The 10,828-nt window shown below is 62.3% G+C and overlaps 1 protein-coding gene across 1 annotated transcript; it reads left to right on the top strand.

Annotated features, from left to right (window-relative positions):
* Window positions 1-427: 427 nt before the first annotated feature.
* Window positions 428-10,611, top strand: TMEM249 (transmembrane protein 249). Its single transcript, XM_065400163.1, has 6 exons — window positions 428-553; window positions 6,095-6,251; window positions 7,293-7,408; window positions 7,685-7,877; window positions 7,963-8,048; window positions 10,480-10,611. Exons 1-6 carry the CDS (start codon window positions 428-430, stop codon window positions 10,609-10,611), a joined length of 810 nt encoding a protein of 269 aa, XP_065256235.1.
* The last annotated feature ends 217 nt before the right edge of the window (window positions 10,612-10,828 follow it).

Here is a 10,828-nt window from a genome sequence, read left to right as displayed (position 1 = left end):
CAGCTCTCACCCCAGTTCATCACTCTCCTGAGCACCAGGCCCGAAGGTTTCTAGAGAAACCAAACTGAAGTTTCTTTAACAGAGCTTCAGCCGAGATTCAAATGAAAGCCAGTAGAAGGAGTTGGAAACGTAAGGTTCCAGGCAAGCGAAAAACAAAAAACGCAATCAAAAGTCGACACTTGTTAGCAAGTCCCTTTCCTGTCATAGGGGATTTCTCGCCCCCAGGCCAGTCCTTGCAGCTGGGGCCCACTGGTCACCAGACACCTTCCCCCTCCCCAGACAAAGTCTGTCCTGTAATGGAGAACCACTTCTGCTGCTTATATAGGCACAGGTGCGTGGCTCTGAGCCCAGCGCCTCCTCTTCCAGGAGCTCGCCTGGGTTCTCTGGCCAGGCCAGCCTGTCTCCACGGCTGTCCCTTGTTCTCAGCATGGCCTGCGAGAGCTCACACCTGCCTGCTCGGGTGACAGGTGTGAAAGGCAGGACCCTGCACATCGCATCCCTCGCAAGTTCTTTCCCGTCCAAACCTCTTGCCGTGACCACGGCAGCCAGCCAGGTCTGACCCCACTCACCCCTTCCGTGAGGTATTGTATTGAGACGATGGCGGATACAGGGGTGGGGTTGCCAGGGATCCGGTTTTCGACCTGAACATCTGGTCGAGAAGGGAAGCTGGCAGCACAGCTGGCGGGATGTTAAAAGTCCAGTTACCTGCAGTAACCCGCCTCCGCCACCCGGGGGCGGGAAGAGCAGCTGCTGCTGGGGCCTGGAGCTACGGGTCTGTTCGGCGGCTGCTGCTCTTCCCACCCCGGCCTGGCCGAACTGGCTGCGCCCGGACTGGGCTCCAAAGTACGTGCCGGAGCCGTGTGGGCAGGGTAACCTGTCTGCCCCCCCCCCGCCGTGCCTCGATTTCCCCAGCCCTCGCTCTAGGGACCAACCCCCCCGCTGTGCCTCGATTGCCCTCCCCAGCCCCTTGCTCCAGGGACTGACCCCCCCTGCCACTGTGCTTCGATTCCCCTCCCCACCCCTCGCTCCAGGGACCAACTCCCCCCCCCCCAGCTGTGCCTTGATTTCCCCAGCCCTCGCTCTAGGGACCAACCCCCCCGCTGTGCCTCGATTCCCCTCCCCAGCCCCTTGCTCCAGGGACTGACCCCACCTGCCACTGTGCCTCAATTCCCCTCCCCACCCCTCGCTTCAGGGACCAACCCCCCCCCCCAGCTGTGCCTCGATTTCCCCAGCCCTCGCTCTAGGGACCAACCCCCCCGCCATGCCTCGATTCCCCTCCCCAGCCCCTTGCTCCAGGGACTGACCCCCCCTGCCACTGTGCCTCTATTCCCCTCCCCAGCCCTCGCTCCAGGGACCAACCCCCCCCCCCCAGCTGTGCCTCGATTTCCCCAGCCCTCGCTCTAGGGACCAACCCCCCCGTCGTGCCTCGATTCCCCTCCTCAGCCCCTTGCTCCAGGGACTGACCCCCCCTGCCACTGTGCCTCAATTTCCCTCCCCACCCCTCGCTCAAGGGACCAACCCCCCCCCCCCCAGCTGTGCCTCGATTTCCCCAGCACTCGCTCCAGGGAATGACCCCCTCCCCCCACCGTGCCCCAATTCCCCTCCCCGACCCCTCGCTCCAGGGACTGACCCCCCTGTCACTGTGCCTCCATTTCCCTGACCCCTCGCTCCAGGGACTGACCCCCCCCCCCGCCGTGCCCCGATTCCCCTCCCCAGCCCCTCGCTCCAGGGACCAACCCCCCCCCCCCGGCAAGCCCTGATTGGGCGGGCTCCACATCACCTCCTCTCAACCCAGCTCGGCAGGTGGCAGGTGAGTCCTGGGGGCTGGGGGGAGTGAGCGACGGGGCGGGGGGGGGGGGCAGGTGGAGCAGGGGCAGGGCCTCGGGGAAGGGGTGGGGCAGGGGTGTTCGGTTTTCAGGGATTAGAACGTTAAGAACCCTACACGGGTTGTACACGCACCTGGGGACTCCTGGGTCTGGCTGAGGCCCCCCCCCCCCCCCCCAGTCTATAGGACCCAGCGGTGGCACTCGGGGTGTGAAGGACCCACATCTTGCCTCTGGTCTGGTATCTCTGCTGCCCGAGTGGCTAGGCAGAGTGCAGCTTCCACCAAGGGCCTCCCCTTCTCAGTGGGTCTGGCTCCCAGACGACCTGGCCAAGCAAGTCAGCACAACGTTCCCCTAGTGGGCATCGGGGGACGCCCCCCGCTGGGCCCAGCTACGCTTCCCTGATCTCCCCTGCACTGGGGGGCTTCTCAGGACCTTGCTTCACCCTCTTCCGGCCACCTGGGTCTTGTGCCCTGCGAGCAGACTGGGCTGTGATGGGCTCCCCAGAACGGCTGCTCTACAGGGCTGAGAGACCAGGCGGGCGGCACTCGTGAGGGGCGTCTAGCGTCAAACACACATTGCTGGGACGAGAGGATTGTGATCTCCCAGGGCAGGGCCCTGCCCCTGTATTTCTCTGCAAGGCCCAGCCACACCCTGGGGGCAAAGAGCCAAGGCCAATAGGACAGTGGGAGACAGGCCAGGGTTGAGGGGTTGTATGTGATGCCAGCTCAGCTCAGCCTTGGGGCCGGGAGAAAGGAAGCAATGGCCCAGCTCGCCCAAGAATGGACCCAGGCCTGGCAGGGGCTCAGCTCCAGTTAGCCTACGCAGAACAGGCCAAGAGCAGGGCCCACTGGCCTCTCCTCCTGCTGTTATACCAATAAAAACTAGCAGGATCTTATTAAAGGGGACAAGAGAAAGATGCCACATTTATTATGATAACAATTTGATTTATGACCAATAACTAATATCTTAATCCTTATACACACACACATTATACCTAATACCTGTACACACACACACACACACACACACACACATCCATCAGATGTTCTGCAGCTGCTGCATAGTTACCAGTCCTGCTTGAGTCTGTGGCTTGAGTTTGCAGCTTGGGTTCGTAGCTTGTGGCGGCTAACTGGCCAGGAAAGCCGGGCACAAGGACGAGCTGGGTCTCTGTTGGGCATGCACCGATGCCCTTCCATGTTGGCAGCAGAATGTTACCCTCCTCCAAAGTTTTCCATCTCACCCATCCTTTTTGTAGGCTTTAGTTTGAATCCAGAGTCTATAGGTCTTGCTGTGTCACCCTGCCTCTGGGTTTGGTGATTGATCACCCGTCAATTGCAGACACTTTCAGCCTGGGACCGGGCTTTGATCTTCCTTCTATTGCACCTTTTCTTTTTAGGGTGGATTCTTCTTACTTTGTTAGGGCTCTTGTCTGCATCTTCAGCCCTTGGTGTTTGAACTCTATTTAATCAGGACAGGCTGGGGCTGGAGGTTGATTCCATCATCCATACATACCTCATTCACACATCTAAACTAAACTAATAAGATTACAGCAGGGTTTGCAAAAATGAAGGTTGCAGCAAGCCCTTACAAAATGGAGTAAGCGTTGTAAAATGGGGTTTGAATTACAATATGGCAAACAGTGAACAGAAGTTACAAGATAGACAAGTATAATGGATGGCAAACAGTGAACAGAAGTTACACTGTAGGCAAGTGTAATAAATGGTGAACAGAAATTACAATACTGAAACAGTGCAAGTCTCAGTGATTTAAGCAGGAATTGGATTGACAGTGAAACTTACAAAGGCAGCTGACTGAACAGCTATGGCTCTTAACAAGCATCTTAACTGTTAATTAGCCAGTTATTGGGGTAACCGGTTTTATGAATGAATATTGTTTCATTCATAAAACTTTACTTATGAAGTTACATTAATAAAGTAAACAATGAAAAACAATTTCATTCATGAGTCCTACACTGCCTCCCCAGCGGCCTGGGGACCCCTGAGCCCTTCAACTCACTAAGGGATGGGCTAAGTGAGCTTTCCCTTCCCGCCACAGGGGATAGGTCTCCTCGGCTCCCGGCTTCAGCCACCCGGGGTCACCGGCCCTGGGGTTACCGGCCCCGGAGTTACCAGCCACCCGGGGTTACCGGCCCCGGGGGAATTCTGCGCCAAGAAAATCAAAAATTCTGCCCACAATATTTTCAAATTCTGCATATTTTATTTTTCAAATAACACACCATAATCACACCAGTTCGATTATTTTGGTCATTTATTTCCAAATACCTGTCAGCAAGTGTGTCTGTAACAATGCAGACAACAAAAAAAGATTCAGAAAATGTTTTTTGACAAAGAGATTCCTTACTAGGCATATTAATACAGAACTCTGAGTAATTCATTTAAACTACAATAGAGAACGGTATTTCCTGCACCTCCCAGAAGCAGTGCAAAGGTGGGGGAGTCAGGGGTAACGGAGGAGCTGAGGGAGGGGGAAGCAGCCTTGGAGTGAACCTGGAGGGATGTTGGGTGTGGGGGGGAGAATTATGGAACAGATTTGTGGGGGGTGGAGGGATTGTTAGGGAGCTGGGGAGCTTCCCCCATGCAGACCCGGGCTGCCCCTGTCCCCATGTGGCCCTGCAGCCCCACACAGCCCCTGGCTCAATGCTGTCACCCCACTAGCTTCTGTGGCCCCCCCAGCAGCCCCGTGTGCACGACTCTCTGCCCCTCCCCCATCCTGTGCCTCCTACCCTGGCTCCGTGGGCAGGGTGCTGTGATGAATGCGACCGCGGTCAGCTGTTCCTGTCTGTTCTGGCGCCACGGCAGCCTCTGGTGGGAGAAAGGCAGAACTGCAGCACGTCTCAGGCAGAACTGCATTTTCTGCAAGGAAAACAAATTCTGCATTGGCCATGAATTCTGCGCATGCGGAGGGGTGCAGAGTTTCCCCCGGAGTAAGGGGTGCTCAGCAGCTGCTGAGTGGGGGTGGGTCCTAGCCGGTGCCTGGGACCTTCCCGCTGAGATGTTGGCAACCGAGAGCTTAGCCAGGAGGTCCTGGCTTTTAAAGGCCAGGCTCCCTAGGAGCCGGAGGGGGAAGCACGGGGTGCCAGCTGGAGCCAGGCTGCCCCGCAGGCCAATGCGCAGGCTGCCCAATGTCTTGGTGCTAGTCCCTCCCAAGCCCCCCGCACTCCCAGGCCCTCCTCTAGGGCCTGGTGCATGGGGCTGGGGACACGGCCTGCTTTGGCACCGCCCTTCTCTGAGCGCTGTTGCCCTGGAAACGGGGTCCTGGGTTCTCTAGAACTCTGTCCGCCTGTTCTAGAGCCCACAGGGGCCGGTTGCCATGGCGCAGCAGTGCACTCCGTGCCCCCCGCCCCCCGCAAGGGCCCTGCTGTTGAGCCTCTCTTGCCACAGACAAGGCCCTCGAATCGGTCTTTGCTGAAACGCTGTTCCCCAGCCGGGACTCCCCAGCTCCTGCGGGTAGGGGGAGCTGACAATGGGCCAGGCGACTTGGCAAATGCTGAGACCGGGGGGCCCTGTGCTGTGGGGGCCTGGGTACAGAGCTGGGGCTGTGACGGTCTCAGCTCTTACTGGCTCAGGGGGTTGGGGCAGGTCAGTTGTTAGATGGGAGATGTCTCGGTGCTGACCCCCAGGCTCCCAGGCGGCGTGAGGGGTGCTGTGCTGCAGGGAGCTCGATAGGGGGCGCTCTGTGAGTCAGCGCTGAACTCAAGGCCCCAGCATGGCTCTGGGGGTGCTGGGTTGCTGTCAGCAATGCTAGGGGTACTTGCTGCTGGAAGCTCTTTTGACTGAGGCCCTGACTGCTTGTGGTCCTTTGAGATCCCCCCCGATGTCCTGGCCAAAGCCCAGCTCGGTGATTCCATTCTGCCTCTCAGTTCCCCCCCGTATTTTCAAGTAGATCGGGGCTTATCCTGCCCCTCCTGCTGTGTGGTGGTACAGCGGCTGTTAAACAGCTGCTGCATCCCACCCCAGAGGTGGCTGCATATCAGTGGTCAGGGAAGTGGTGGCTGTGGACAGAGTCTATGGAGCCCTTTGGGATCCTCCCGGACGACACCATGGGATATTAACTTGGGACTTGGCTTCTTGGGTCTATTCCCAGCTCTGCCACCAACTCACTGGGTGACCTTGGTTGAGGCACGTCCCAGCTCCGTGCCTTAGTTTCCCCATTGCTGACATGGGCCTGATGAATTCCAGGGTTGGCTGTATGTAGCACAGGGTGCGTTTCCCTGCTGACTGACTGGCTTTTCGCCCTTCCCTCGGCAGCCCCTGTCGGTGTGGGCGGACGCCCACCTCTCGGGAGCAGCCATGCTGCGAGGCGCCTTCGTGCTTTGGAACCTCACCTTCTTCAATGTGGAGAGGAGCCTGGCACGCAGGCTGCAGCAGAACACGCATTACCCCTTCCAGGTGCAGCAGCCCAATGGTGAGGAGCATGCCCCGGCACCAGACCCAGGAAGCTGGGCTCTGGAGGTCTCCAGGGTACATGGTCCCACGTCACCCGAAGCTCCTGGAGGTGTTTGAGACGCCCACAGGAGGATGTGTCTGATGCAGCATCATTGGGTGGGAGTGTCGTGAAGAGGGGCCCTGAAACCACCTTCTGCACTCCAGAACCTGCTCTGGAACCCACTAATGTTCTGCACACCCCGCTCCAGAACCTACAAATGTTCAACCTGCCCCACTCCAGAATCCACAAGCCTCCTGCCTTCCCTGCTCCAGAACCCACTCCAAAACTAGCAAGTGTTGCCCTCCCAGCTCCACAACCAGTCAGCCTCCCCTGCTCCAGACTCTGCTCTGGAGCTTGCAAACACTCCTCTTTCCCTTCTCCGAAACAGCAATTGTCTGTCCTCCCCGTTCCAGAGCCCACTCTAGAACTCACAGCCATGCTGGCTCCTGCACTCCAGAACCTGATCTGGAACCTGCTTCTGTCTGTTCTCCTCCAGAAACTACTACGGACCCCACAAAGGTTCTGCCTTCCCCACTCCAGAACCCACAATTGTTCTGTCTTCCTGCTCCAGAGCCAGCAAGAGTTCTGCATTACATACTGCAGAGCCCATTCTGGAACCGGCACTTGTCTGCCTTCCCTGCTCCAGAATGTGATCTGGAACCCACAAATGCGCTGCCTCCGCTCCCTTGCTCCGGAACCCGCTGGCATTCTGCCTGCCCCGTGGAACTCACTGCCTACGTGCGGGTGCCCATGGCCCCTTACACTGACCGGCACACGCCAAAGGGAAGAGCCTGCTGCCACGTGCTCCCATTGTACGCTCGGCCCTGTGGCTCCGGGGACAGAGTGGGCCGGTCTTAGAACTGAAGGTCCCAGGTTTGAGTCTTGCTGCTGGCCTGTCTGGGGTAGCCCCAGGTTCCCCCCAGTGTGGTGATTGCCCTGGGCCTTGCTGGCTGGCACGGGGGAGGGTGGGTCTGGGTCCTGGCCCCGGCCCCATGCTGAGCTCTCTCTATCGCCCCCCAGTGTTTGTCATGGAGTATTACAAGGACACGCTGTGGAAGGGGGCCCTGATCTTCCTGCTCTGTGTCCTGGGCGGGGTCTTCTACTTGAAGAGTGAGAACTACTTGAAGAGTGAGAAGGTAGGAGAGCACCTGGCTGGTCCCAGGCCGTGCCCCAGAGCCCCCCGCCAGCCCCTTGTCCTCACCCCGGCTGGGCCCCAGGGGCTGGTACTGGGCCAGGCAAAGGGTGTCGTTTCCATTCCCCCCTGCCCCCGGGTGGGTTCTAGGTAACTGGGGACCCCTCCCCCCGGGTCCTCCAGCTACTTCCCCAGCCGGGGAGCCAGGACCAGCAGGTGCCTCTGGCTCGCTTGCTCCCCCGCCGGCTCTGGGTCTTGGCTCCCGGGTCCGTCCCCGCAGGTCTCCCAGGATTACTCCGGCTTCTTCGTCTACGGGATCCTGGTCGGCTTCTGGCTCCTCCTCAGCTCCATGCACAAGCGGCACCTGGTCATCAACCACGCCCGGGGCTGCTACCAGATCTACATCAAGAGGCGGCTGTGGGAGGAGGGGCCCCTGCACCAGATCTACGTCCGGCTGATGGCCCAGACAGACGGTACGGCCCCTGCCCGGGGAGAGGGCGTCCCGTCCCCCCCACGGGACTCTCGCCCCTCACCGGCTGCCTCTGGCCTGTCCTGCAGCCTACGGGAAACGCTTCTACAGCCTCATCATCAACGGCCACGGGCTGGAGGTGCTGGCCCTGGCCAGCCTGTCGGACAACTACGAGGTGAGCAGCCTGGCCTGGCCCTGCCCTCCCGGCATGGCAGGGGGCCGTGCCAGGCACCACACTCGAGCCCACGTGCTGTGCCTGGTGCATGTCACCACTGCAGCCTTGAGCCCACTGTGAACCTGAGAGATCAGAGAGCCCGACCTGCAGCCCTGCTAGCCCAGCCCTGGGTTCCCCCACCCCCAGCTCTGCCAGTGCCCCTCACTCCCGACCCACAGCCCCCTGCTACCCCAGCCCTGGGCTCCCCCCAGCTCTGCCAATGCCCCTCAATCCTAACCCGCAGCCCCCTGCTAGCCCAGCCCTGGGTCCCCCCAGCTCTGCCGGTGCCCCTCACTCCCGACCCGCAGCCCCCTGCTACCCCAGCCCTGGGCTCCCCCCAGCTCTGCCAGTGCCCCTCAATCCTAACCCGCAGCCCCCTGCTAGCCCAGCCCTGGGCTCCCCCCAGCTCTGCCGGTGCCCCTCACTCCCGACCCACAGCCCCCTGCTACCCCAGACCTGGGTCCCCCCAGCTCTGCCGGTGCCCCTCACTCCCGACCCACAGCCCCCTGCTACCCCAGCCCTGGGTTCCCCCACCCCCAGCTCTGCCGGTGCCCCTCACTCCCGACCCGCAGCCCCCTGCTACCCCAGCCCTGGGTTCCCCCACCCCCAGCTCTGCCAGTGCCCCTCACTCCCGACCTGCAGCCCTGCTAGCCCAGCCCTGGGTCCCCCCAGCACTGCCAGTGCCCCTCACTCCCGACCCACAGCCCCCTGCTACCCCAGCCCTGGGCTCCCCCCAGCTCTGCCAGTGCCCCTCACTCCCGACCCACAGCCCCCTGCTACCCCAGCCCTGGGCTCCCCCCAGCTCTGCCAATGCCCCTCAATCCTAACCCGCAGCCCCCTGCTACTCCAGCCCTGGGTTCCCCCACCCCCAGCTCTGCCAGTGCCCCTCACTCCCAACCCACAGCCCCCTGCTACCCCAGCCCTGGGCTCCCCCACCCCCAGCTCTGCCAGTGCCCCTCAATCCTAACCCGCAGCCTCCTGCTAGCCCAGCCCTGGGTCCCCCCAGCTCTGCCAGTGCCCCTCACTCCCGACCCACAGCCCCCTGCTACCCCAGCCCTGGGTTCCCACACCCCCAGCTCTGCCAGTGCCCCTCACTCCCGACCCACAGCCCCCTGCTAGCCCAGCCCTGGGTCCCCACAGCTCTGCTGGTGCCCCTCACTCCCGACCCACAGCCCCCTGCTACCCCAGCCCTGGGTTCCCCCACCCCCAGCACTGCCAGTGCCCCTCACTCCCGACCCACAGCCCCCTGCTACCCCAGCCCTGGGCTCCCCCCAGCTCTGCCAGTGCCCCTCACTCCCGACCCACAGCCCCCTGCTACCCCAGCCCTGGGCTCCCCCCAGCTCTGCCAGTGCCCCTCACTCCCGACCCACAGCCCCCTGCTACCCCAGCCCTGGGCTCCCCCCAGCTCTGCCAATGCCCCTCAATCCTAACCCGCAGCCCCCTGCTACTCCAGCCCTGGGTTCCCCCACCCCCAGCTCTGCCAGTGCCCCTCACTCCCAACCCACAGCCCCCTGCTACCCCAGCCCTGGGCTCCCCCACCCCCAGCTCTGCCAGTGCCCCTCAATCCTAACCCGCAGCCTCCTGCTAGCCCAGCCCTGGGTCCCCCCAGCTCTGCCAGTGCCCCTCACTCCCGACCCACAGCCCCCTGCTACCCCAGCCCTGGGTTCCCACACCCCCAGCTCTGCCAGTGCCCCTCACTCCCGACCCACAGCCCCCTGCTAGCCCAGCCCTGGGTCCCCACAGCTCTGCTGGTGCCCCTCACTCCCGACCCGCAGCTCCCTATCCCAGGCCTATGTCCCCCCAGCTCTGCCAGTGCCCCTTACTCCTGACCCACAGCCCCTGCCAGCCCAGCCCTGGGCTCCCCCACCCCCAGCTCTGCCGGTGCCCCTCACTCCCGACCTGCAGGCCCCTGCTACCCCAGCCCTGGGTCCCCCCAGCTCTGCCGGTGCCCCTCACTCCTGACCTGCAGGCCCCTGCTACCCCAGCACTGGGTCCCCCCAGTTCTGCCAGTGCCCCTCACTCCTGACCCGCAGCCCCTGCCAGCCCAGCCCCTTTGCTGTGAGTTTGCACAGGTTGTCGGCAGGCCGGGAGGCTGCTTTGGAGCAGGGGCTCTCTCAGGACTAGTGTGTCTGTGTGTGGGTGCTTGGGGGAGCTCATGTTCCCAGGCCCCATGGCAAGGCCAGGCAGTGAAGGGGCCATGCAGGCTGAGTGGCCCCTTCCAGGGTGGGGGGAGACACCCTGGGGCAGGTGCTTGGTGGGGGTCCGCCCATCTCCGTCCGGATCCCCTTGCCTGGCCTCCTGTCCCCACCCCACAGGCACCCCCCCCCCCCCCCCCGCTGGCCCTGGGCGCCTGCCCTGGCCTCATGCCCCCCGCCCTGCCTGTCGCCCCCAGCACATGGAGTTCCTGGGCAGGCGGATCGCGCGCAAGCTGAAACTCAACTACTTCGACTACCTGGATGTGTCCACGCGCCACGTGATCCGCCACCGGCCCCCGCTGGAGCAGGACGAGGAGCTGCAGGTGTGAGGGGGGGCGGCGCCCCAGTAAAGCTCTGCCTCCCGCTCTGCTCACAGCTGTTTGCACTGGGGGGCCCTGCTGGTTCCACCCGCTCTGGGCCTGGGATGGGGGCGGCCCCTGCAGCGTATCCGCTGGGGCTTTGCCCCATCCCTAGCCCTGGCGCCCACCCCGATCCCTCCCCCACCCTGCTGCCAAGTCTCACCCCTCCCAGCCCCACAGCCCCTCC

Source organism: Emys orbicularis, chromosome 2, assembly GCF_028017835.1.
Source record: "Emys orbicularis isolate rEmyOrb1 chromosome 2, rEmyOrb1.hap1, whole genome shotgun sequence".
Taxonomy (NCBI): Eukaryota; Metazoa; Chordata; order Testudines; family Emydidae; genus Emys; species Emys orbicularis.
Note: the sequence above shows the minus strand (reverse complement) of the source record. Positions and strands in the feature narration are given on the sequence as shown.

What these genes read in the sequence shown, in the direction of transcription:
- TMEM249 (XM_065400163.1), top strand. Translation starts at nt 428, where the DNA reads ATGGCCTGCGAGAGCTCACACCTGCCTGCTCGGGTGACAGGTGTGAAA. An exon ending in TGACCACGGCAGCCAGCCAG is followed by an intron (nt 554 to 6,094) that starts GTCTGACCCCAC and finishes TTCCCTCGGCAG; the next exon opens with CCCCTGTCGGTGTGGGCGGA. An exon ending in ACTACTTGAAGAGTGAGAAG is followed by an intron (nt 7,409 to 7,684) that starts GTAGGAGAGCAC and finishes CCGTCCCCGCAG; the next exon opens with GTCTCCCAGGATTACTCCGG.